Source organism: Mus caroli, chromosome 7 (assembly GCF_900094665.2).
Source record: "Mus caroli chromosome 7, CAROLI_EIJ_v1.1, whole genome shotgun sequence".
Taxonomy (NCBI): domain Eukaryota; kingdom Metazoa; phylum Chordata; class Mammalia; order Rodentia; family Muridae; genus Mus; species Mus caroli.
The window spans coordinates 120,546,312-120,573,993 of record NC_034576.1 but is presented as its reverse complement, the minus strand read 5'-3'; the positions used below and the strand labels follow the sequence as shown (position 1 = coordinate 120,573,993).

The 27,682-nt window shown below is 46.5% G+C and overlaps 2 protein-coding genes across 5 annotated transcripts in view; both read left to right on the top strand.

Annotated features, from left to right (window-relative positions):
* Syt17 (synaptotagmin 17) overlaps window positions 1-11,968 on the top strand; it is a 65,767-nt gene extending 53,799 nt beyond the window's left edge. For 3 of the 4 annotated variants that reach the window (XM_021168402.2, XM_021168401.2, XM_029479142.1), the window contains exon 8: window positions 10,629-11,968. In XM_021168402.2, coding sequence (XP_021024061.1) covers window positions 10,629-10,825 — 197 coding nt within the window. In that variant the 3' untranslated portion in view covers window positions 10,826-11,968. The remainder of the gene's footprint in view (window positions 1-10,628) is intronic. The other variant, XM_021168400.2, reaches the window with a different exon arrangement.
* A 9,886-nt stretch (window positions 11,969-21,854) lies between these two features.
* Window positions 21,855-27,682, top strand: part of Clec19a (C-type lectin domain containing 19A) — an 11,054-nt gene continuing 5,226 nt past the window's right edge. Inside the window, 1 exon segment of the mRNA XM_021167082.1 lies at window positions 21,855-21,941. Coding sequence (XP_021022741.1) covers window positions 21,855-21,941 — 87 coding nt within the window.

The following is a 27,682-nucleotide window of genomic DNA, read 5'->3' as shown; positions in this document are numbered from 1 at the left end:
AAGGAAGGAAGGAAGGAAGGAAGGAAGGAAGGAAGGAAGGAAGACCCTCAGACACACCAGAAGTGTGTTTACAAAGGTCTAAGACATTTTCTGGTCCTGTCAAGTTGGCAATGAACATCAGAACACCATCGGCCCCTTTATACAGCCCATCAAAGAGGTCAGCCCACTTGCAATTTTTATTGTACACAGAGCCTGATACATGAGACTCACCTGGGGTGCATCTGGGAAACACCCGCAAAAGTCCCCCAGGTCTAACCACTAATGGAGTTTCTCTGAAGCAATAGGTGGCTGAGCAAGGAAGGCATAGTTCATTGTGTCCCTAAAGCACCAGCTTGTGACTAGCTGTGAAGTCTGTTGGTAGAGAATGTTTTCCCCCAAGGTCCTGCCAGCATCTCTGGAACAAATGGGCAGAGACGGTCGTGGGTCCAATGTATAAATTTTGGAGGCTCCTGTAAAAATAAAAACATTGCTTGATAGCTACACCTTCAGACGCTTCCAAAAAATGGTGTGATTCACACCCGGATCTGAAAGTGGGGTTGCAGCTCATATGTCACCTTAACCAACAGACACAGGCTCCACAGACTCCACACAGATGCATGAAGAAGTGGTCCAAAGGGGCTGAGAAGATTTTAATCTTGGTTTCCATTTCTTAAGGATGGAAACGAGATCTAATTGATAAACCATCTGTTCTGGTTAGTTTTAATTATATGCTCGATGAACCCTATAATTACCTAGGTAGATTATTCCCATGAGGCATTGCCCATGGGTGGGGAGGGGGCAGTATTTTGATTCCATTAATTGATTTTGGAAGACTCTGTCTCACACTGTGGGCGGCACCATTCCCTAAGAAGGAATTTCTGAACCACGTGAGTGGAGAATGTGAACTGAGCACTAGCATGCAGGCACTCACTTCTCTCTGCTCTTGACTGTGGGTGTGAACCATCCTGCTTCTGGATCCGGCCATGCTGACTTCCCTGTAATAGACTATACCATGGAATTGTGAACTAAAATAACACCCCCATGTTGTTCTAAGTTATGATAGGTAAACTGGGACACAAACATCATAAATCAAGGAGCCTCTGTATATCTTGTATGAGAGAGAGAGAGAGAGAGAGAGAGAGAGAGAGAGAGAGAGAGAGAGATCCACCTTGGCTGTATTTGTCAATCATGCCTCACTTAGTTTTTGAAACAGGGTGTCTCACATAACTTGGAGCTTGTAGATTGGATAGAATGGTTCACAGCAAGCCTCACAGATCCACTTGTCTCCAACTCCCCATCACTGGGATTTCAGGTGTGCACCCATGCCTGGCTCTGGGGATTGAACTCCAGTCCTCAGACTTGTGTGGGGAGCATTTTGCTGACTGAGTTATCTCCCCAGCCCTGTCCTGCATTGTACTCTCAGTCTTGTCCTCTCCCTATGGGCGGGTCTGGAGAAGGAGGGACCAGGTAAGGAAAGGATAGTGGTGCCTAGCTTTTCGATTCTGCCTCTGAGCCCTGGATATCCCATCTGCAAAGGGGGTGGGAGGTATGGACTATATCTTGCCAGTAAGGCTGTGGATCAAGCGCTCTCCCAGTACCTGGATGGCAGAGGTCAGGGTCAGCGATGCTGGTTCTCAGTGGTTAAAGAGTGGTTACCCAGACTGTCCTTATGGCTGTGGGAATGAAAAGACGGAGGAGAACAGATCTGTCTGAGTAGCTGCTGTGACTCATGAGCTTGTAGAGCATTGAATCATGGTGAAATCTCTCAAGCAAGCACTCTCAGCCCAGGGGAACAGCATCTGACAAGGCACACAAAACCTGCATGTGCCCACGGATTTATTAGTATGGAGACTGAGACCCAGAAAGGGGCTAGATAGAGCTGGTATACGGAGGCAGGGCCTGATGTGTGTGTTCATACATATGTTTGCTTGAGTGTTTGAAAGCCAGAGTCCAACCCTGGCTGCCATTCCTCAGAGGCCATCCACCTTGATTTTTGAGACAGACCTAAGGCTTTCAGGTTAGGCTAGGCTGGCTGGCCAGTGAACCCCGGGGACCTGCCTGCCTCCACCTCCCCAGCTCCGGGCTTACAAGCACATGCCACCATAGTCAGCTCTTGAAAAGAGTTCTGGGACTGAGCCCAAGTCTTCGTGCTTGAGCCACATCTCCAGCCTCCTGAGGTAACTTGCTGTGGAGACAAGCCTGAAGCAGCTTGTTGACTTCAGGGTGCTTGCTTCTGAAAGGATTTTGCAGAAAGTAATGATAATGGGTATCACTTCTTTGGGGTGTGCAGACCTGACCTGTCCAAGGGTGGAGGGGATCAGATGCACAGACCCTGTGAGTCTCATGAACATCCTGAAACACAGGCCCTCCTTACTCCCCATGGTTGTAAAATGACCTCAGATGGGTCTTGCTAGCTGACCACATTTTTTAATAGAAATGGGGAGGCAACTTACTCCAGCACCCAAGAGGTAGGCCTCCAAGTGTAGTGTGGACGTGTTAGGATCGCACACATGGTCAGGATGGACCTGTGCTGTGCTGCAGGCCTAAGGTTGCACTGCGGTGCAGTGTTGTCTGGAACGTGGAAGGAAGCCCATAACTACCCACCACCCAGCATGCACACGAGAAAGCTGAGTCTGTTCTCTTTGACAAAGCAGAGGACCCCCCCCCTTTTTAATTTGTAATGTTTATCACACCCATATTTGAAGGCATCCAGCTTCCCTTCTAGAACCATCTGCCTTGGCAAACGGAATTAGCAATCAAAGAAGTTTAGCTCCAGTAGAAAAGAACAAATTCACCCTCATAGCAAGGGTCAACATGGGATGCTTCCTTCAGCTTACCACAGCTGGTTTGAGGTAGCTAGATTCTGACTGGAGCCTGAAGAGATTTCTCGTTATTTCCCTGGACCTCAGTTTTCCCGGATGCGAAATGGGTGAATGGGCTCTGTCCCCCACCATATTTGTCTTTCTTCTCTACCCCCACACTCTCTTTCATCTCTTTTCCTGTCTCTCTGTCTCTTCCCTCCCTCTGTGTTCCTCTCTGTCTCTCTTCCCATTCTGTGTCTGTGTCTCTCTGTTTTCTGTTTCTGTCTCCTTCCCTGCCCCTCACCCCCCCCTCTGTGTGTGTGTGTGTGTGTGTGTGTGTGTGTGTGTGTGTGTGTGTGTGGTGTCACTAGCTTTCAGTGGGCAGGATGCAGAATACTGATTAGCATCCTACACTTCTCAAGATGACTAACTCCTCACATCATAGATTGATTAGTCCCAAATGTCCACACTGTGGAGAATTGATCCCTGTTCTGGAAAGAGCTCATCTGGAGAACCAGTATGGGGTTAACACATAGTACATGCTCAATAGAGCAAGGGCATCTTCCCTGCCCCTCCAGAGCCTGACCGTGGAGTCCAGAAGGTACCCGCTTCTTCCTGACAATTTTGTTTCTCTGAACTGACTGCCCATGGTGATGGGCACCCAAGAAGTCCGCAGTTTGGTTGACAACCCTTTAGAGATAAGTTGGGTCTGTCTGAAATTCCAGAAAGTGGACTCCTCGGGGCATGGTCGGGGTGGGGTCTGTTCACTGCCTGAGGAAGGGAGCCAGATTTCAGTGTGCTGTCCATAGAGGGCAACGGGGTTCGGCTTCAGGATGCCCAGAATCTGTGTGGATCAGAGGTTTGCTCTGATCAGCCAAGGAATAGGCTAAAGGACTCCACATAAGGAAAAAAATTCCCCTTAATGAACACTTTCCCCAAGACTTTCACTGTGTTTGAAACAAAACTTTCCATGTGTCCGTTGACTCACAATGGAGCATTGAGCTTCTTATACACTGAGAGTCATGGAAAGGCATCATGGTGGAGTGAATCTCCATCTCTCTACAGAGAGCTGATGTTCTCTCCCCCAGAAGCCCTCATTCTGTTCTACCTGTTTGAGTCCTTGTAGCTGTCCAACAGTCACATTCATTTGTATTATTTCAGATGGGAAAAAGAGATGACCAATCTTATTAGCTCATTTTCCATTGCTATAGCAAAATACTCAAGACTGGGTACGTTCTAAAGAAAAGAGGTTTGCTTAATACACAGAAAGGCTGGAAGTCAAGACTGAGTGGCCCCAACTTTTTGTCTCTTATTAAAGATCTCAATAAGACATCAAGGGTTGGGAGTCACTTGGCAAGATGGGAAGTCAGGGAAATTGAGAGCTCAGGCTTACTCTTCTATAATGACCCACTTTTGCAGGACCTACCCAGGATCCCCTAAGCACTGCCTTATTCCCTTCTGCAAACAGGAGCCCCAGAACCTAGACACCTGCCCTGGGCTCTGCCTTTTAAAGATTCCATCATCTTCTCACTGCCACACTGAGGCCCACAAAACCCATGAAGTATAAACTGGTCCTTAGAGAGGGTCCGAGGATTCCTCCTCATGGTACACTCGAAGTTTGTGATGTCTGTCTTGACTGTCTATAGTCTGGGTTACACAGGCTTCTGGGAAACTGATTTTGAATGACAAGTAGGAGATAGTGTGTGTGTGTGTGTGTGTGTGTGTGTGTGTGTGTGTAAGTGTGTATGTGTGTGTTACAGTAATACATTAATGTCTGCTTTCACATGCATGCTCCATGACAACCAGCAAAGACTATCTGCAGGGAAAATGCTTCTAAAGAGAAGGAACATAAAGATGTCATTAGAAGGGGTTGCCTTCCTCTGCTTCAATACCGTGAGCGTGGTCACTCACTAGCTATAGAATTTGGCTCCTTAAGCCATGGGTGGAGGAGCAGAGATATCTGCCCCACTGACTCAGACACCGTGCTGGCTTCTTTTGTGTTCGCTTGTTTGAAACACTGTCTATACTCACTTTAAACTTCTGATCCTCTTACCTCAGACTCATACCGGCTGGGATTACAGGGATGCCCCAGCAGGCTACATTCTAATCTTTGTGTTTTGTTTTTGTTTTTGAGACAGGGTCTCACTATGTAGACCAAGCTGCCTTGAAGTCACAGAGAACCACCAGCCTCTGCCTCCTGCATGCTGGGATCAAAGGCATGTGTCACCACACCTGGCCTCAAACCTTAAGACTCTGTTCTTTTCAGTGACACAGAACTAAGTATTCATGGTGACATCATCTCTGAACTTTTCTCCCACTGCATTTACACTCAATACCATTATCTTTATTCAATTTCAACTTAACATTTGCATTCGAAATTGTGTGTTTTTCCACTGACCATCAGGACTGCATAACTTTTACTAAGCAGTTTGCAAGTGCCGCTGCCTGCCAGTTACTTCAGATGGCCATAGAGGCGGCCTTCCCATCCACCAGGGCTGACTCACCAGGAGAGCTCCTGCCTCTCCGGGCCTAATAATTCACTAGCCAAGTTACTTTGCAAATTGGACTGGGAAGCGTAGGCTATAATGCTTCCGTTTCCTTTCCTTCCCTTCTGGCGATTTAGATGTGGGTTCTCTAATAACGGCTGTTTTTGCCTTCCAACATAATATGTGCTTGTTACATGAAGTGCAAACTCTCCATAGACTTATATAACACAAAAAGTAGGATTTCCCTCCAGAGAAAGGCTCTCTTGACAGTTAGGTGAACTGTGTGTCTTGGAGATTGCTCCCCTCCTTTTGAATATAAGACTCTGTCTCATTTCCAGCAGTCTTGTATATCCCGTGGCATTATATCACATCAGAGGTTAACTAGTGTATATCCCGTGGCATTATAGCACATCAGAGGTTAACTAGTGTATATCCCGTGGCATTATAGCACATCAGAGGTTAACTAGTGCTCTCCACTCTTGGTATTGGCATCCACAAAGCATATTCTAAGTTGATGACATGAGCACAAATGAGCTACTAAGGAAGTGTAATGGGACCCCCAGGGGATGTTAGGTGATCGGGCTCCACTCTCACAATTGAAATCCATGGTCTTAGGAGAGAGACCCAGAGAGTTTCTTCCCCCCTCCTCCATACACCATCAAGAGTGAAGCAAGAAGGTCCATCTTCGCAGAGACTAAGCCCTCCTTACCAGACTCCAATGTGTTACCCCTCAGTCTTGGACTTACCAGAGTCTAGAATGATAAGAAACGAGTTTCTGGTGTTTTCAGGCTGCCTAATTTCTAGCAGTTTCTCATAGCTGCCTAAACAGACCTAGCCAGGCAAATAGGGCAGAGTCTAAGAGAGACTCAGTCCAGGCATCCATCACTGGAGTCAAGAGGACAGTAATATTCTCGAAGTGGTGAGTGGCAACATGCTCAAAGGTCTAGCAACTGGGGAAGCTGTCGTGAGCCTTGTCGTCTGGGATTTTCAGTGGCTTTGGCTGCATAGGCAAGGGCAAGCCCCTGAGTTAGCTAGTCACCAGTCTCCAGGCCCCTCTGAAGTCAAGCTGATATTGAGTGTCCCAAGTCACCCACCTTCAATCACACTGTTTATACAGACAAGTTGGTGCGATCAGGTATGTAGCCATGGTGTCTAAGGTGGGACGAGCTCCACAGAAGCCAGGATTAGCTTCTAGGGTGGCTGGGGGGCAGGCAGGATGCTGGTAGCGTCAACAGATTCTTCATGAGAAAAGTCTCATTTCCGCTGTTTTCTGTCCTTGCATGTTGTGTCCTAACATGTCAGTTGGCATTTTTTTCTAGGAAGGATCAGGTAGTGAATATTCAAAGGCTCATAGGCTAGATAATGTCTCTTGAACACACTTTGTGGCTTACATATTCACCATCACACATGCCACCAAATCCAGATGTTGAGACCTTAACTCCCAGTGTAATCCTATCAGGATTTAGTTTTGTGGGGACATACTTAAGTCGTGGGGACCGAACACTCACATTTGGGATTTGTGGCCTAATAGAAGAGGCCTCAGAGGGCTGACTTATCCCTCCCAGTGTGTGAGTACACAATAAGATGCTATCTCTGCTGGCCAATGGTGGCACAAACCTTTAGTCCCAGCACTTGGGAGGCAGAGGCATGCAGATCTCTATGAGTTCAAGGCCAGCCTAGACTACAAAGTGAGCTCCAGGACAGCTAAGAAAACCCTGTCTTGAAAAACAAAAACAAAAAAGCCAACCAAAAGGCTATGCCTCGATCTTATCCTGCCCAGTCTTCAGAACCATGAGAAATAGATTTCTGTTGTTTATAAGCCACCTGGGTTATGGCTCTTTTCCATAGCAACCCAAACAAAGATCTCAACCCTGACTTACAGCGCAAAGTCATCATGTAAGCAAATGGGCTTAGCTGTGTTTCAATAAAACTTTATTTATAAAAATAGGTGGCAGGGTGTACTTGTCTAGGAAGCTTTATGTCGTCAATTCCTACTGCATATAATCTCCTTGTATGTATTTCTCTGTATCTTGGTTTTGAGGTAGTGCTGTGGGACACATTCTTAGAGCAGACGTGCTGGGTTACAATGTGCTTTTGATTTTGAACCAACTCCAAAAGTTGAACCAACTCAGTCTCCAATACATGAGAGTGTTTAAATCTTTCCTTGCTTCTCTCTCTTTCTCCCTCTCTGTCTTTCTGTCTCTCTGCCTGTCTCTGTCTCTCCTTTTTCTCTCTGTCTCTCTGTGTCTCTCTCTGTATTGTGTGTGTGTGTGTGTGTGTGTGCGTGCGCGCGCGTATATTCATGTGTATGTGTGTGTACATATGCATGGTAAGGCCAAAAGTAAAGGCTGAGTGTCTTCCTCAATCTCTCTGCACCCTATTTTTTAAGATAGGAGGAGCTATGGAGTTTAGTTAAGCTGGGGCCAGGGAGCAATCAGGAACTGTGCATGTAGATGCTGTGAATCTAAACTCTGGTCCCCCTGCTTATACAGATAGACACACGATTGACTGAGCCTTCTCCTCAACCCAAGAGTTCCTCCCTTAAAACCTCTTTCTCCAGGATACAGGACCTGTGCTCAATTGAGGGCTGCTTCTGTGTGTGATCACTTTTTCCTTTGGAGATCCTGAAATGGGGGCTCAGCCTATAGCTTAGTCGGGCTTGGCACACGATTTCTCCTGCTTCAACCTCTTATATGCTGGGACTGTAGGCACGAGCCTTGGTAGCCTGTCATGTCTAGTAAGATCAAGCCTTACATGTTCCTTACTAACCATGGTTCTAAAAGGTCTTGACTTAATCTACACAAAAAAAATTTTTTTCAGTGCAACACCTTACCAATTTTCTTACTAAGCCAAGATCCCATTACAAGTGTTGCCTTCTGTCATAATGGACATTCATGTAATGAGGTCTATCTATGGACCCCAAGCTCATTACCAGTTGTATAGAAAGTATACATGTTTCAGTTTCCCCCCAGAGCTGACAAGCACCAGACACCCCTGAGTAAGCACTGTGTTTCTCCTGCCCTGTTTCAATAGGTATTTTGGTTTTCACATATTGGATGGTGTTCTTGATTTTGTGTTTACACTTTTCCTCTCCCAACCCCCCTTGTTTATCACTTGGAATTCTCTACGTGAACCCCACAAGGGAGAATGGAGGCTCACTACTAGCACACAAGCTTGTTTAGGCTCTAGATTTGAGGTGGTCTGTTTGATAATCAGTACCCCTCCTGGGATCTAGCCTGCCGTTGCTGGGACCATGCTGGGCGAATCTGTGTTATTTCCCATTCTTTAGCCTTTCATTTATAGCACAGGCACAGCCTGCTTCCCCATTAGTGAAACAGCACACTTAAACTATCTACACTCAGGTAAAGAATGAGGCTGAACTTGGCCAGGAAGATAAATCAGCCCAACCATCTCATTAGGTTTCAAAGACACTAACTAATTAAGCTTGCATTGGAATTAACAGAGAATCCTTCTGAGAGACAGATGTGACAAGGCATGAAAGAAACTACCCTGCCTTCACTGTGAGAGAGAGGAAGTGTTTTTTAAATAAGGTCAATGGACAGAAATATAGGATCAAAACAATAATACATCATTACCACTGTGTGCTGAGAGCCCTGCACACATCCTTCCATCTCCATCATGTATTAACTTTCAAGACAAAGTGAGAATAGTCTCAACTAACTGAGGAAAGAGAGGCATAAGAGAGTTTACCTTATATCATAGGTACTTTTTCTGTTTACTGTGATAAGATGACCTGACAAGGGCTGGAGAGATGGCTCAGCGGTTAAGAGCACTGACTGCTCTTCCTAAGGTTCTGAGTTCAAATCTAAACAATGACATGGTAGCTCACAACCATCCGTAATGAGATCTGATGCCCTCTTCTGGTGTGTCTGAAGGCAACTACAGTGTACTTATATATAACAATAAATAAATCTTTGGTCCAGAGAGAGCAGGACCAGAGTGAGAAGAAAAAAATAAATAATAAAAGATAAAAATAAAAGATGACTTGACAAAAGCAACCTTAAAAAAAAAAAAAAGGAGAGCCAGGCGTGGTGGCGCACACCTTTAATCCCAGCACTCAGGAGGCAGAGGCAAGTGGATTTCTGAGTTTGAGGCCAGCCTGGTTTACAAAGTGAGTTCCAGGACAGCCAGGGCTATACAGTGAAACTCTGTCTCAAAAAACCAAAAACCAAAAGTCAAAANAAAAAAAAAAAAAAAGGAGAGAGAATTTATTTTGGCTGACAATTCTGGTACAGTCCATCGTGGTAGGAAGTCAAGGCAGAGGGAGTTTGGGGTTGCTGATTACATTGGGTACTGGTCAGGAAACAGTAATCAGTATGTTCAGCAAATTTTCTCCTTTTTCATATAGTTCAAGACCTAAGCCTTGGGAATGGTGCCACCCACAGTGGGCAGGTCTTCCCACTTCAATTAATCTAAACAAGATAATTCTCCACAGGCATGTTCAGGATCCAGTCTCCCAAGGTGATCCTAGAGACTTCAGAGTTGACAGCTGAGATTAATAATCACCCTTGCTTGCTTCAGAGTCCCAAGATTCACCACAGATTGTTTATCCTCTTAGTTTAACCCAAGTTATACTCATTTGTGTTAGATTGACTGCCTACAAGACTATTGGCCTTGTCAAGAGACATTTGGGGTTGTCACTTCTTGAGGGATGCTGCTACCAGCATCTAGTAGGGAAATGGCAGAAATGCTGCTAATCACATCACCAGACAAGTCTCTATAGTATTTTTCAGATCCTGATATCAACAATATTGCTGTTGATATACTCTTGTTTGCCCCTGGAGATATGAGTGAGTGGGTAAGAGTGCTTGCTATGTATGCAAGCAAGAGGATTGGAAAAAGCTGAGCATGGCTGAGTGCACATGCCTACAATCCAAGAGCTTTGGGAGAACAGAGACAGGAAGATCACTGAGCTTGCTCACCATCAGTCTAGCTCCAGGTTCACTGAGAGACCCTTCACAAGGAAACAGGAGAGAGTGTGACAGAGCAGGACTGTCTCACCAGAACTATCCATTCACAGAGCTCTTTAGACAATGTGTAAGTCAGTGAGATGTAACTTTATAGTTACACATTGTGGGTGGCACATTTCAAAGATGAAAGATTCAGTGCAAAGCTGGTAAATGGGAATAGCTGACTTGGTAAGGGACAGCAGTGCTTGGGAGCCTCAGCTGTGCTTAGGAAACTGTCCCCGTAAGAAGAAGCAACATCCCCAAAGCAACAACCCCATGTTTGCCGCTGAGCCATGTGTGAACTAATGACCTCTGTCTTAAACCTGCCTCCCATCCCATTTCCCCGGCTCCTCACTTCTTCCCTGCCTGCCCTCACCCCTCTGGCTCTCTAGTGTTTGGCCACAACATGAAAAGCAGCAATGACTTCATCGGGAGAATCGTCATCGGCCAGTATTCCTCCGGCCCCTCGGAATCCAACCACTGGCGGCGGATGCTCAACACTCACCGCACTGCTGTGGAACAATGGCATAGCCTGAGGTCCCGGGCTGAGTGTGACCGCGTATCTCCTGCCTCCCTGGAGGTGACATGATCACCATAAGGAAGGCAACCTTCATTTGTTAAAAAAGAAGGGAAAAAATATGTCACATAAATATTCAACCCACACCTAGGTATACTTTCACACATGTGCACGTGCATACACAACGCCCTCTCAGTACTGAGAGCGAGCTGACAGTTGATCATGAAATAGCCACCCTCATTGAGGGAAGCTTGTGAAGTTTCCAGAAACTCCATTCATGCATAAATCACAAGCTGGGTAGGCTCTGCTGTGGGACTTATTAGCAGTGCCTACTCTCATCCACACCCAATGTCCCAAGATGTACTTTCAACCCTCAGGCCAGAGAAAGGAGGCCTTCCTAGGAAGAGCCTGACTCAGTTTACCAAGAGTTCAGCTGATATGTAGGGGGAGGGGGGTGCTTGGTTCCCCACCTCAAAACCACATCTTCCAGGAAACTTCTGAACAGGCCGCTGTTTCCTGGGGTCTCCACACATGATCCCTTTCTCCAGCGGTGTAAGTATCTTTATTTTCTCCTTAGCAAATATGGTAAATAGCTTAGACTCTTTGGAGAGACTGAAGGGTGGCAAAAGACAGTAAGCCTGTGTCAGGAACCCAGGCTCACCTGCTTTGTCCTTGTGTTTGCTTATTTCTGGGACTCCCTGTGGGGGTGTGTGCATATGTTATTGTGAGTGAGCTCTAACGGGTGAGTACATTTGTGCCCACTCATCCCAATAGACAGCAAAGTGGTGGCCAGGGCCTCCATCCACAAAGCTCCCTTACCTCTGCCTCTTATCCAATGCAAGCTTACCCCATGTCCTCTCATGCATCAGAGACCCCACCTGAGGTAGCGATAGTTCACATGTGCCCATAAATAGGGTTATGATAGAGCAAAGGTAACATGTCTGACTGAATCGTGGTGGTTATGACCCATCAGGGGTCTGGCATGGGAATGAAAATGGTGCCACATCCCTCCACCATGACCTCTCCCCTCCAATGATCCTTCTGTGTTTGTGTGTGCACCACAGTCATGTCTCATGTGCTAAGTAAGGCTTTAGTGTAGTTAGAATAGATTCTTCCCTCATGGGATGCTTCTGTACCTTTCTCCACAGCGTGTTGTCCTCTGTGATGGGGAGTTATCTGTTGTTGAAATAAAAGATTATTTATTTGTGACATTCATTGGAGTTATCTATCTTATGCAATAAGATTTTAGCTCAGACCCAATAAGGACGGCTCCACTCTGTTCCATGCACCTAGGCCCTAAGCTTTTGGAATACTTAAGGGTTAGGGCATGGAACTGTCTAAAGACTTAGTCCCGCCCGTGTTTAACATTTGGTACTGGCTGGCAGCTGAGGACATTTTCACTCAGCACAGGCTGCCTGCTCACAGGGGGTGGGGGTGGGGCTAGCTTGGGCTTTCTCATAGCATGGTAGGAGATGTGATGGTTTGAATATGAAATGTTCCCACAGGCTAATGTTTTGAGTGCTTGGTTCCAAGCTAACCGTGCTGCACACTCCTGCCACAGTAGTGTTCTACCCAAGGTCTGGGCCAAGCTTCATAGATAGAGAATCCTCTGGAACCATGAGATAAAATAAGTCCTCCCTTAAGCCACTTTCATCAGAGTGTTTTATCACAGCAATAGGAAAAGGGACATTGCACGGGGGATGTGGCAGAAATGATTCTCTATGGCTTCTGAGGACAAGGCATAAGAAGGACATGTTTGCTGGTGTGGTGTCGCTCACCTTTAATCCCAGCGCTCAAGAACCAGAGGCAGGTAGAGCTCTGAGTTCAAGGCCAGCCTGATCTACAGAGTTCCAGGAGAGTCAGGGATATAGAGAAACTCTGTCTCGAAGGTGGAGGAGATGGAGGAAAAGGAGAAAGAAGAGGAGGAAGAGGAGGAAGAGAAGAGGGGGAGCAGGACATGAAAGTTTAAAGCATCACAAGGCAACAGCAATCATGAAACAGACAGCATATGCATGTTACTGCTTAGCTAGCTTTCTCCACTATAGGCAGCCTGAGACCCAAGCCCAGGAAACAGTGCCACTCGGTCCTTCTCACCTCAATTAACCTAATCAAGGCAATCCCTCTCGGGCATGCCCTAGTCCAGGGCTCCTATCCCAGGTGGTTATAGATAGTAAGCAGTTGACATTCCAAACTAACCATCATACTTGATTGGGGACAGTCATAATCACCTACTCTGATTAAGAGGCAGAGACATGGAGAATATCAAGGAAGAAGAAACGGATTGTATGAAGAGCTCCTAAGGTGTGTGATATACAGGGCAACCATTTTGAAAAGCACAGTTAACACAGTGGGCTAATCAGACTGTACAGTGTCATGCTGGACATCATTAATACAAGGTGTGGTCTGGGGAGGAAGAACAGCTGAACTACACTACCAATTTGAGGACCAAGAGGCAACCTCACATGAAAGGAATGGTGTTTATATTCGATGGCTGTGGTTGTCAGCGACAGAAGTTCCAGCCTCAGACATAGTTGGATCTCAGTGTTCAGATGAGGTCCATTGAGGCTGTTTCTCTCACTCTGTCTCTTGGATAGTCTCTCCCCTGCTTAAGAAGCCCGGTGATGACCATAGTCTTGACTCATTCTCTGTATTGAACCCACAGCCTCATGCCTGCCAGGCAACAATTTGGATTCTACATACATAAATTTCTACTTCCTGATTTTCCAAGGGTGAAATAACATCTCCTTCCCATCCTCCCAACAGCAGGACTTCTGTTTATATTTAACTACAGTAATAAAAACTACCACTTACTGGGGCTCACCACCTGCCAAATGCCATGATAAACCCAGGAGCTATTTAATCCTCACAGCAACCTTTTGAAATAGGATCTATTATGATCCCTCTCCCCCCTTTAGATGTGGAAATGACACTCTGAACATTGAGTGCCCTGCATCATGTCACAGAGGAACATGGAGTATGGGCTGCATGTGCACCTGATTTAAGCAGCATACTGCAGTCAGTTATTCCATGTATGTTGTTCTCCATGAGATTTCCCATTTGTCCCAGACCAGATTCATGGCTTAGCTCTTTATCAGCCATGCCCTGCTCAGAGCTTGGCCCAGACTGGCACTACACAAACTAAAAAGGTCTTGCCTCTCTTGGCCGCAGTAAGTATTTGTCTAAGTTCCATTTCTGTTGTTGTGATAAAATGCCCTTAAAAAAGCAATACAAAGAAGAAAGGTATTTGGGGCTTTTGTTTTGTTTTGTTTTGTTTGTCTTGTAGTTCAGGGACAGTTGTGTTAGAGAAGTCAAGGCAAGCAGAATTTGAGGAAGGTGCTCACGTCACATCCACAGTTAAAAAGTAGAAAGCAGTGTGTGCACACTAGTGCCTGCTCACTGTCTGCTTTATACAGTCCAAGATGCTCTGCCCAGGGAATGGTCCTGGCCACATTTTAGAGGGGTTTCCCACATCAACCTAATCCCCTACAAGTATGCCCAGAGGTCCATCTGCCAGGTGATTCTGGATTTTGTCAAGTTGACAGCTACCATCTTCCTTCCTGGGGCTGAACAGATCAAAAGCATAAACATGAGAGAAGACAGGTGGGTGATGGGCATAGCAGCCAGAGACAGGATACACACAGATCAGGCTTACGGACTCTAGCACCAAAGAAATCACAGCCCAAATCCTGGGCCCTTGGTTCCCCAGCTGCACTCAGACATGAACCAGGCAGCTCTTCCAAGCTTCTGTTTTCCTGCTATCTTAGTTAGGGTCCCCCAAAGCAGATTCAAGGACGGAACTTGGAAGCAGATGATTCACTGGGGAGACAGCCCCAAGAAATGTAAGTTGAAGAAAAAAGACTAAGGCAGATAAAGGCTGCCCGTGTTAGCAATAGGGACACCAAGAGCTCAGAATTGTTACTGTGGAAGATTAAGTACTGAGCCTTCTCCATAGGGTTGTTCCTGAGAGCATCTAGTGTTTGGTAGTACAGGGATGTCCTGTGTGGGTGGGGCAAGCTCCTGCATCAGCAGAGACACTCCTGGCCAGAGAGAGACATGCATGAACTTGATAGGGGACCTGTGTGCATGCACCGCCTGGCCCAGTGTCACTACTGAGGAGCGCAGCTGGATTGCAGATATGAGATCAAGTAGTCCTAGCCTTTGCTGGCCTCCTCGAAAATAACAAGAGGCTCACAGTGTGAAGTGCCAAATGTCTCCCCACAGGAACCTACAGCAGTGACAGTGCTATCCTGTCAAAGACTAATGGAGCAAGCAGTGATGCTGGAAGGCCAGCCCAGCTTACCACGTAAGCCTGACGATGACCCAAGTTCCATCTAGGAACCCACATGAAGAGCCAGATGTGGCGGTACCTATCTATAGGCCCACCATTATTAAGACTATCTGCTGGGAGTTCACAAAGCACAGAGGCAGAAACAAGAGAGACCCAGCCTCAGGAAAGAAAGTAGAGGGAGAGAACTGACTCCCCAGAAATCGCCTGACCTCCACATGGTTGTGGTAGCACACATGTGCCTGTACTCCCATGCACAAAGTAAATAATCAAATAATAAATATTTTTCTCAAGTTGCATCTAGATCTCAGTCATTGTTCTGTTGCTGGGAAGAGACACCATGACCAAGGCAACTCTTATAAGGAAAACATTGAATTGAGGGTTTGCTTACAGTTTCAGAGGTGTAGTCCATTATCGTCACAGCAGGAAGCATGGTGGTATGGAGGCAGATGTTGGAGCAGTACCTACACCCTGATCCACAGACAGAGAGAAGGGGGGAGGCTTTGAACTTGGCATGGGCTTTTGAAAGTTGAAAACCCACCCCTAGTGCCACACTTTCTCCAATAAAACCACACCTCTTAGCCCTTCTAATCCTTTCAAATAGTGCCGCTCCATAAGCATGCAAATATATGAGCCTATGGGGCTATTCTTATGCAGACCACACAGTCTGTATTATATGCACACAGATTTCTCATCATCGTCCCCCAAATGATGCAACAGCCATATCGGTAGCATGGCCAGAGCATTGGGGATTGTAAGCAGTGTAAGATGATGCAGTCTTCAGAGGGCATGCTCTATGTAACATGCTAGGGTTAGGGTTACTTCTATGTAAACACTGCATCATCTTATGTAGGGCACTTGAGTATCCATGGTTTTCAGTATCTCCGGGTGTCCTCGAACTAGGCCCCCTCAGACACCTGTAATCCAGAGTAGGTGTGGCCAATAGTCCCTCTGATCTGTTTTGTCTGACAATTAGTAACTACCCCAAGGGATAGATGTAAGGACATGTTGGAATCGAGCCGGCAAAGTCCTCACTTGAGTCTTGGCACAGCACCCAGTGGCTATTATTACCTGGTATGCATCAGACAGCTTTTGCTGGGGACAAGTAGGAACACTGGCAGCTCAGATCAGAGCCATCCACATCTCCAGGAATAGAGTTTGTCAGGAGACAGAGAGATGTGTTGAAAGGTGAAAGGAGGACTGTGTTTCTATAGAAACCAGAGCCCAAGGTGCCCTGCTTTGGACTACCCATTGTTTTAATTAGCATCCTCCTCCTCCTCAGGTAGGAGGTGGGAAAAGAGATGCCTGGACCACTTCACCACTCTGTGGTGTGGGGACCCAAGTTAAAAGAATAAAGGTGGGTGGAGAACAGAGATAGGGAGTTTTGAAGATACTTTCATTCCTCAGGACCCCTTGAGCCTGCTCACCTGTTGGAGAAAGAATTCCTCTCTTCCCCCTCTGCTGCAGCTCTGAGTTCAGACCAACTCCAGAACATCTTGGGATTTTGACCACACCCCCCAGACTTGGCACAAACTACAGACCTATACCCTGCCTATACTGAAGGTATAGGTCCATCTAGGGCACTAAGACCAAGCAGCCATTTGAGGCATTGGAACTTTGTTCCTATCAAACCAAAAATAACTGCAAGGAAGAAGCATCCATTTCCGGTCTTAAGTATCCTTGTCCACTGCGGATGGGAGAACTGCCCTTCCTCGTGTCCAGAATTCCAGTAGAAATAACTCAGAGGGATTGGTAGGTAAAAACTCCAACACTTTGCCTCTAGAAGAAAATGCTGGGAGGCCTTTAAGTTTCAGTGTGGCTAACCTTTGAAGAGGGTATTAGCTTTCCATCACTATAACAAAATACCTGAGGGAGAAAGTATGAAAGATCAAAGCAGGCCAAGGTTTTGATGTCTGCTGAGGGCAGTAGATGGAGTCACATCTTGGTGAGGGCATTGAAACCAGGAAGTAGAGTCAGAGAGAGGGTGCTGGCTTGCTGATCTCATAACCCTCAAGGGGTCACACATGAATGACCTTACCTTCTTCCAAGGAAAATGTCCCCAGTGATTTCCCATCAGGAAGCTCTTGAAAGCTCAACCACTTCCCAATACTGCCAGATTCATCACAAGGACCATTGGGGGACATTTCAAGCCATATCTAGAGGACGCTAGCTCCTTTAGTTCCAAACTTTAGGTCATCTTATCCAAGAATATTTAAGGTTCTGGATTATGGGTGCTTGTTACTAGCCAAGTATTTTCTAAGTACTTGTACTGGAGAGGTATCAGTTTGTTCATATTGTGTAGGCAGGAAAGCTGAGGCTTGAAGAGACTTCCTAGTTGGTGTCTAATCACAGCAGAATATGGTTTCTACCTCATAGTTTATGAAGTAAGTATCGACTCCTCTTTTGTAATGGTCGTGAACAGAGGGTTTACTAAATAGGCAATATTTTTAAATGTTTGAATGCATATACATGTGTGTATGCAGGTGTGTCTATGAACAAGCAGAGACCAGAGGAGGACACCAAGTCCCCTTCATCACTCTTCACATAGCCCTTTGAGATACGGACTCTCCTGAACCTGAAGCTCATGTTTTCTTGGTTAAGCTTGGGCTGCAGTTACAAAAATATCTGAGATGTCCAGCGTGTTACCTCGGTGCTGTGATCCAAATTCCGATCCTAATAATTGCATACCAAGTGCTCTTAACCTCTGGACCATTTCTCCAGCCTCATAAATAACACTTTTAGAAGCTAAGAGATTATGAGGGAGATATAATGGATGAATGGATGGAAGGATGGATGGGTAGATGATTGTTTTAGTTAGGGTTTTATTGCTTTGAACAGATACCATAACCAAAGCAACTCTTGTAAGGACAACATTTAATTGGGGCTGGCTTAGAGGTTCAGAGGTTCAACCCATTATCATCAATTAGGGAACGTGGTAGTATCCAGGCAGACGCAGTACAGGAGAAGCTGAGAGTTCTTCTTCTTCATCTGAAGGCTGAATATGGCTTCCAGGCAGCTAGAATGAGGGTCTTAAAGGCCACATCCACAGTGACACACCTACTCCAACAAGGCCACACCTAATAGTGCTACTCCCTGGGCTAAGCATATACAAACTGTCACCATGATAATGAGTAGATGTTTTAGATAGATCTTCACTGACTTGACCAGCCTCTCATAAACACATATATAGGGAACACAGAATATCATTCAGTAAATGTCATTTTAAGAAACTAGAAAACACACACACACACACACACAGAGAGAGAGAGAGAGAGAGAGAGAGAGAGAGAGAGAGAGAGAAATATATTATTACATATATAAGAGATCCTTACAATCTTCAATTAACAGCAAACTTAACACTTGTTAAGAGAAAAAAATCCATTTTCTGTCTGTAAAATTGAACACAGAACAGCCCCTAGGCCATGCCCAACCCATTGCCTGCTTTTATAAATAAAGTTTTATTGAAATACTTCCAGACCTACTCCTGGGTCTTTGGTAAAACTCAACAGTGACAGATTAGCAAAGTCTGCAAAGCCTAAAAAACATACTCTTTCTTTACAGAAAAGTTTTACACCCTTGTCTAGAGCTATATTCTGTAAACTTTAATGAACGCACAAGACACTAGAGAACAGTAAAGCAAGGGAAGTTTCTGATTCAGGAGCTCCTGGCAGGCCCTGAGACTGCAATTCTGATACATTTCCACAGACCACACCTACATTTGAGCAAAGACACATTCAGAGAGGGAATAGAACTAATAAGCAACAGCACTCAGACACCATAGTGCAGGACAGATGACTATAGCTGTGGACTCAGTGATATCTGTCTATCTGTCTATCTATCATCTATAAACTATCTACCTGACATCTATCCTCTCTTCACAAGAACTTCCAGGGCACTCTTTTGGGCTATCCTCCCTTCCTGTCATATTCATACTCAAAAGGACATTGCTATGGCTGGCATGTTTGTCCCCACCAAAATTCATATTGAATTTTGTCAATGTAAGGTGTTTTGGTCTCATAAAGAGAGGATTAAGGTGTTTATCTCAGGAATTTATCTCTTCTTCTGCCTCTCTCCTCCCTTTTCTCCCCTCCCTACCTCCTACATGTGATGTTTCAGCAAGAAGATGGAGACACCCTGATAATTTTACAACCTTGAAACTGAAAACAAATAATTTCTTTTCATTGTAAATGATCCAGTCTCAAGTATTTTGTTATAGCATCAAACATAGATGTGGTAGCCCCCAAGACACAGCAGCAGGGGCCTCCATATTTCTTCTCCTTGGATAGTAGCACAAAAGGGAAAATGCTACCTTATGTTTTGTTATAATAGTTACCTTCACTCATTGCTGTGACAAAACACCTGACAAAGAAATTCAAGGAAGGCAGGATTTGTTTGAGCTCACAGGTTTGAGGGTACAATCCATCATGGCAGGAAACACACGGTGGAGAGAATAGCTCCAGCTGTGAGGGAAAGTGGTTGGGGAAACTGGTCATATTGCATCCCCAGACAGGAGGCAGATGAATCTGATGCCAGACTGGCTTCTTCCTTTTCTCGTCTGTTCAGTCTGGCATTCCAGTCCATTGGATGGTGCTGCCCACATTCAGGGTGGATTATCCCTCTTCAGGTAAATGTCCCTGGAAATTCATAGATACACTCTTAAGTGTATCACTTAAGAGTATCACTCTTAAGTGAATCACTTCTACGTGATTCCAAATCCAGTCAAGTCAATGATGAAGACTGATATTCACCCATTACCATTCATGTTCACAGTAATGCCAGCACTCTAATAAGCATGCAATAAGTGCTCACCACTTTTGAATAAACATACATGCTTTGTCATCTGCCCTAATACAATGGTCTTGAGACAACTGGTATACCCCAGACTTGCTGTAGGCTAGAGTTGGGCCTAAGTTGAGCCTGTATGCTGAGTCATGTTTTGGCCGACTTCAGTGCCAACACCCAGTGGGGCAAAGCATGCTGTGTGGGTGGGAACTAAGTTGTTCCTCACAAGCATAGCAGTGAGGGGTGGGGGGAGTGACTAGGAAACCAAATTGACACATTCCCATCTTACTCATGAATGCCAGTTACGTGAAGTGTCAGAGCACCTCGCTGAGCATTTCAGGGGAGGATACGGGCCCAACAAGATGGAGAGGATGCAGCCAGTGCCAGTGAAAGTCTTTCATGAAGATCAATCGCAATAATAGCAGCACATGATGTTATTTAGTGAGCACCTTCTACTGGGCAGCATCCATGCTAAACAGAATAAACACCTGGCTGTGGTGGTACACACCTGTCATCCCTGCTCTGGGGAAGCTGAAGCAGAAGGATCGTGAATTTCAGGCAAGGCAGGGGCTATATAGGTAGATCTTGTTTCAAGATCTTTCTCCAAGGAAAAAACAGTAGAAGCAAAGGGAAGAATTTCACTTAATCTCTTGGAGGTATGTGCTGTTTGTTGTTCATGAGATAGAGGGAGAAACTTAGACTCAGCCAGACAATGTGGCTTGCCCAGGAACACACAAGGTGAAAAAGAGAACAATTCTTGTTTTCACCAATAGAAATTGTCAACCTGGGGAAGGGGCTCCAGTTGGTAAAGTGTTTGCTACTCAAGCGAAAGGAGCTGACTTTGAATCTCCTCACTCGTGTAAAAGGCTGTGTGCGGCCACATTTATCAGTAATCCCAGAGCTGGGGAGAGAAAAACACCTTAACACTCCACTGGCCAGCCAGTCCAGCAGGACCAGTGAGCTCCAGTTTCAGGGAGAGACCCTGCCTCCAAAAGCAAAGTGGAGAGCCATGATGGAAGACATCTGACACTAACCTCAGGCTTCCGCATGCACACACGCACATGAATACACGTGTACTCATACACACACAGGAAGATAAGAAAGAATGTTCCTACACGCAGCCAAACCCCAGTAGGAAAGCCAGTGGGCTTTAAAACATTTAAGAATGAGCAAACCACACAGCAGCGCTAGGCACAAAAGATGACCATTGTGACATTTGTAACTCACTGTGTAACCTTCCTACTAGTGCCTCCTTTAACCCTAGAGGCAACTCGAGAGATCTCAGTGGCCTTAAGGTCAGACGAGTGGACAGGACCTCAGTAAACCTTGCTAGAGCTCTGATTTGAGGGCCCGCCTCATCTCAGGGCAGTGATTCTGCTGCGGAAATGAGAGCCAAGGCTTGTCCCATTTGCAGCAGGAGTCAGAGAACTGGCCTTAACTTAAAACCTCCTGATTTTTATATACTGATAAGCATGTAATGTGTGTGTGTGTTTGTGTGTGTGTGTGTGCGCTGCTTGGAAGGCAGGAAAACTTTCAGGAGTTGATTCTCCCTTTCATCATGTATGTCCATGCAGATCTCTGACTTGGTGACATGTACTGAGCTAAGCCTGTTCTTGTATTAATTTTAAGACATTATGTGGACCACACAAACAACCTTCATGGCTATGGGTCTGCTGCAATCAATCTCCACTTGTATTTTTTTTTAACCTTTTGAGAATTATTTACCTAAGAGGACAGAGATGATTGGTGGCCTAAAACAGAGGCTCAAAGAAGAGGTGACATGGCTCAGAACAGAGCTGGCACTCAGAAGGCTCAGGGGATCCAGGGACTGGAGCACTGCTTTGCTCTCAGCTGTCACTCTGCATTGTGTCCAATGAGGAGTGGGGAGAGAGGCGGGAGGGGGAGGAGGAGGGACAGGGGTCCACCCCATTTGTCTTGGCTGCTAGAGGCCCTGCCTGAACCTAGGAGAGCTATCGGGGACCCAAGCTCTGAGCTGCTCTGCTCCAGCCAGAGGCAGCTTCCTCCAAGTTCAACATGAAGAAATGGGAACTATAGTCTGTGGTCTTCCTGGCCCTCCTCTCTGCACAGGCCTTTCCACACCCTGACATCAGTATCATTCAGGTGAGCACAGGGACCAGGGACAGGTTGGGGAGGACATTCCTACAGACTTAAGGGCCCACTAGTGAGGCCAGCTGCCTGGCTGCAGTTCTGAGGGGGAAAGCTGGAGGACCTGAGCTGAGCCTCCTGATAGACCAGCCCCAAATGAGGGAGCACTCTCTTCATCCCAAGGCCCTTAAAGTTAAATCCCAGCTTTGCAGTTTACAAGCTGTGTAACCTGAGAGACTTCCTTCCTTTAAATTCTAGTTATTCTGTCATTTATTTTTGAAGTAGGATCTTGCAATTAGCCCACGCTGGTCTTGAAATCTCAGTCCTTCTGCTTCCTGCTCCAGAGTGTACTGGAATTAGAGATGTGTGCTGCTACAACTGGCAAAGTCCGTAATCATCCTGAGTCCATTCCAGGAAGCAGAGGTCATACGGTCACCCGCTCCAGGCCATGGAGAAAGGGCTTAGCACACTATCTGGCTCCAGGGGAAAATGGTATTTTTGTTAGAAATTTTATATCTGAGACCCCCTCCACTTCGACCTTGGCAATGCCCATTTCCAGGGAACTTTCAGACACATGGTCACAGAAGATGGAGGTGCGGGATGGGTACAGTTGTCCCTCTACTGGTTTCCCTGGCAGGCTGGCTCCAGCAATATCCATCCCTATGGGCCTTGTGGGATGTCCCCAGGAAATGGGACTCATCAACATCAGGCATGGGACTTCCCTGTAAGCCATTTGAGGGATGAGGGGCAGCGGTGAGTTTGAGTACTTCCATGTTGCAAAGGGGAGACTGGGGTGCTAACACCATGGAACTGCTATCAACACCCTACATCTCTTTGTTTCTAGCGGGAGGACAGAGAGTTCAAAGCCTGACTAGGTGACAGATGATGTGACAGGCCAGCCTGTGGTACATATGTGATGCTGTCTTAAGTATATATATACATATGTGTGTATATATGTGTACACACACAAAGACCACATTTATAGGGAAAGACTCACAAATCCCTTACTACATATCGATCGGCATAGATATAAGTACTTTTCATTATGGATTTATATAATTTTTACCAAAACCCTATGGCAAAGACCAGTCATTTTTATCCCAGGTTAAGTGAAACCTATATGAAATCTCCAGATAAAAATTGTTATAAGGTCAGTATTGGGCTGTTAGTGTGTGTTGCTCAGAGATACTAGATAAAACCAGCAAATAGATAACAGTAAGTCCTTTGTTACTATAAATATACCCCACTATTGCGTGGACATACTTATACTATAAATCATTTGTTATTTATCTAAAATTTTGATTTCACTAATGGAAAACAACTGAGGGAGAAGCCCAACTTCAGTCCCATGTACACCCGAATCCACTCATGCACCCACCACGTGCACACACACACACATACCCATGCACATACACATGTGCACACATGCACGAATGCACAGAGGCGGGGATAATAATGAAGTGATGGTGCGGATCAGGGACTGACCACATGATAAGCATTTGAAGAAGCGTCATGTTACTTTCCACACCTCTGCCAGGAACCTCTGGTTCTCGGTGTTAGGATGTTTCAAGCAGGAGAGTTTCATTGTGATAAACAGGCTTCATCAGAGACAAGAACTCCCAGACACCACACCTGTCCCCGTGTGCCACCCTTCCTTTTAGACAAGCAAACCAGGATCACACCCAAACCAGTCATCCTGGAGAACTAATGAGAATTTTTTTTCCACCCAACCCTTCCCTGCTGTAGCAGGGAAACTGAGGCTGCAGACTGACAGAAGTTGTCTGCAGACTGCTTACAGGGCACTTTTTGTGTTCCCCAGACTTCCAGTTCAGCAGACAAGACTAGGAAAATGGTGTCAGCCCAAGGAGACTGATATACAAGCCCAAGAGCATGCACTGCTGGTGACTAGAGAGGATTTAATATGGCTCTGTGGTTCCTTGCAGATCCTGAGGGTGGATGTGCACCCCGAAGTCAAAGCCTGGTTTTCCATCCTCTTCTGGATACCCCCAGCTATTCCAAAGCAGTACAGAGGGCTGGAGAGATGGCTCAGTGGTTAAGAGCACTCACTGTTTTTCTAGAGGTCCTGAGTTCAATTCCCAGCAGCCACATGGTGGCTCACAACCATCTGTAATGGGATTGGATGCCCTCTTTTGGTGTGTCTGAAGACAGCTACAGTTTACTCATATACAATAAATGAATAAATTTGGCCAGGCAGTGGTAGCTCACACCTTTGATCCCAAAACTTGAGAGGGAGAGGCAGGCGGATCTCTGAGGCCATCCTGGTTTACAGAATGAGTTCCAGGACAGCCAGGGCTACACAGAGAGACCCTGTCTTGAGAACAAAAAACAAAAAACAAAAAAACAACAACAACCCAAAGCAGTACAAAGCATCCATTAGCCATCCACCCCACAGCTCCTGGCTTTGAATCTCTATCCCCTGAGCATGTGGATCCAGATCCTCTCAGCCTCACTCCTGGGTTTTCTTTTGAGAAAAGGTCCTTTGTCTGAAGGACCTGGGAGGACTTAGCCGGATGGGCCTTTTCCCCCAATCCTCTGCTCTGAAATTGCCTTTGATCTCATTGCTTTTGTGTATTCCTGCATGTACGTAGAGCCAGCACCTGGAAGGAATAACAAAGACAATGGCTATTAGGATTCTTCAGCCATGGCTGGTTCCTCCCCCAGCTCCTGAACTCAGAACTCTTCATGTGACATCAGGGCAAACTGATTTGAAACTCGGCCTCTGCCTTTGCAGGGCCTAGGGGTGCAGAGAGAGATCAGTCAAGGTATTCAGCACCCCTGACCACCAGCAACATGGCATTGCAGTCTTAGCCCCACCCAGCTCCACTCATGCCCATTTCAAAAGGGAAACTGAGGCCCAGGGAGCCGAGTTACCAACCATCTGGTATCAGAGTCCAAGCTTCTAAGCTGGAGCATAGAAGTTCAAGCAACTAGATATCCTGCCTTCTAGAGCAGGCCCAATCCTGGAGTGTGCCTCAGACACTCTGGCCCAGTTTGTTCCCCGCTCTGTAGTCACAGGGCACTCTACACATACTTTAAGTACTCTTTAGGATAAGATAACTAATACCATATGGGAACAGCACGAGGTCACATGCTTAGGAACATATAGGAACTCAGGAAATGCTGATGTCCTTAATTAAATCATGGTTAAATTTGGTGTTTAATAGACTGTGGTCCCTCAGCCATCTGCAGGAGATTGGTTCCAGCATTCCTGAGGATGCCAAAATTCTCAGATGCTTGGTCCCTGCTGTAGAAGGATGCATCTAACCAAGCTCCATCTCCTGTGTTCTTGAACTCACATAATAATATCACGGCAAAGCAAACAGTTGCTGGAGCACATTGTGTAGAGGTGATGACAGGAAACAAAAGCTATCTATCTCCAATTATGTCACTTGGGAATCTTAGAATCTCAAACCCAAGGCCAGCCTGAGCTCCATATGAGACTCTATCTCAAAACACAGAAGTCTGGGGACTGGGTAGAGTGTTTGCCTGGCATATTCAAGTCCCCAGGCAAGATTACCAGGACCCAGAAGTTTATGTTCAGCACAGGAGCAGTGCCCTGCCCCTCAGATGCTTTCTCTCCACTGTGTGTTAAGTTCATGGACCAGAGCCTGGAGGTACAGAGGCTAACTGCATGTACTTTACCAGTGAGAGAACCACAACCACAGAGCCAAGTCTTCCAGCAGCATTGCAGTGCTTGGGAGTTTCAGATTACAAACCTGATTGCCAGGAGTGAGTGGCAGTGACCTCTGATCTTCTGGCAAAGCAGGTACAGGTCTAGTATCTCTCCCGGGCTGGCCTCCAGGAACCAAGCCCTAAACACCCAGTGAATGCTCCCTGCTTGGATCAATCTAAGCTGTGGTTTGGGGGCTTTTCCTCTGTGCTCTCGTGCCTCCAGAACTGCTCAGAGAGGGGAAGGCAGAGCTCAAGATGGGAAAAGTAAGGCTTGCTTTTAAGGACTGCCAAGCATTGAGACCAGACAGGCAACAGGAGGGTGACCCAGCCCTCCACCACCTTGCTGGAGTCTGGAAGACACTTCTTGTTTTCTCCCAGGAATATCTGGGGCTCACTCTGGGAATAGGAAAGGTGAATGTGGCCTTAGAGTTTCCTCACCTCCTCTCCTTGTCTGGTCTGTTGTCTGTTCATTCTCCCCTGTCCCCTTCTTGTCCCTGGTGCACCCCTACCCCAGCCCGTTTATCCCAGCAGGAGGCGGTGGCCACAATGCTGTGCATCTGCAGGAGGCAGCAGAGAGCAGAGTGTTGCATCTGTGGGCGGCTGGAGCAGGGCCAGGGGAGCTCACAGCCAGATTGAGTGGGAAGGTGACAATTTATTCTTTCAAAGTGGGAGAGCTGGATTCCACGGATATGTTTTCATCCCAGAACAAGCTGAGCTCCTAACGGCTTTGACTCCCCCCACACCCCCAGCTGGGAGACCTTGGCTGCTGCTAATTGAGAAAAAGACCATGCAGTTTGACTTCTTGGTTTCCTGAGCAACAAGCCTCCTCCTCCTGCTCTGCACCTCCTGTCTGCCTCTCTCCCTGTATCCCCCATACCCTTCTCCAGCCCCACCTTGGATTCCTGCTCCTTCAGAGATTCTTGGTCCTGCGGAACCATTCCCCTCACCCTACCCCAAACCACTCCACCCTCTTCCTGGGCCATGCCCTCTGCCTGGAACACTTTGATTCATACCATGCTTAGGGTCTCTACTCATTCATTACCTTTTCCAGGAAGCCTCTCGAGTCTTCACATCTGCCTGTGTGCAGAGCTTAGATGCTTCAGGGGTAACCCTTGTCATTGCCCATGGGGTTTGGCGGGGGAGGGGGGCTTGAAGTGCTCTGTCCTATTTGTGAGGTCCTTGCTGACAGGGACCAGAGAATCATTAATTCTTTCAAGTTGTGCCAGCAAGACTCACATCCACAAGTTAAGTATTAATGACATCATTTCTGTGTGCTCCCCCGTCTCCCCCACCCCCGTGTTGACTCTTGTGTCCCACAAGCTACCTATGAGCAAGTCTGTGACCTTTAACAAAGTAGTCAACCTCTCTGTGCTCCAAGTTGCTTTGTAAAGTGCAGTGATTGTGGTGTTTACCTTACCAGGTATGTAAAGATTAAATTAATATGTGCGAAGCTGCACAGCGCACGGCACACGGCGAGTGAATAGTAAAGGCTGGTTTGGTTGTTTTATGAAGGTGTGCCTGTGAAGATGTACAGCCTAGCAGAGGCTGGTTGGGTTCAGCTGATGAAACCCTTCTAAGGTCAGCTTCTAAGCTCCAGGAGGCAAGGGGAGAAGGAAAATTCCAGACGGGTAGGAGTTAATTCTTGTGCCTCCCCACCTTCCAATTAAAGGTCTCTGGTGGCCTGCACAGAAAGAGGGCAGTGGGGCAGTGACCTGCCACAGCCCATTTTCTGGTTTATTTCAACTCAGGCATGCAGAAATGCCTCTTTCCTGGAGAGGGGGGCCTCAAAGGGGCCAGAATTAGGGAGATGCAAGTATTTCTGGAAGTATTTTCTACCTGGGGTTAGAAGACTTCGAAACCAAATGGCATTTGCCTTCTCCTTTTCCCACCCAGCCCCACTTCATTAACTAATTATTAATTCCTCTTTACCAAGTGCTAGCCAAGGTGGGAAGAAAGAGGGAAGGGCAAGAGGAATGAAGGAGAGGAAGGGAGGGAGGGGGGCAGGAGGGATGTAAGGAGAAGTGGAGGGAGGAGGGGGAGGGAGGAGGGATGGAAAGAGGAGG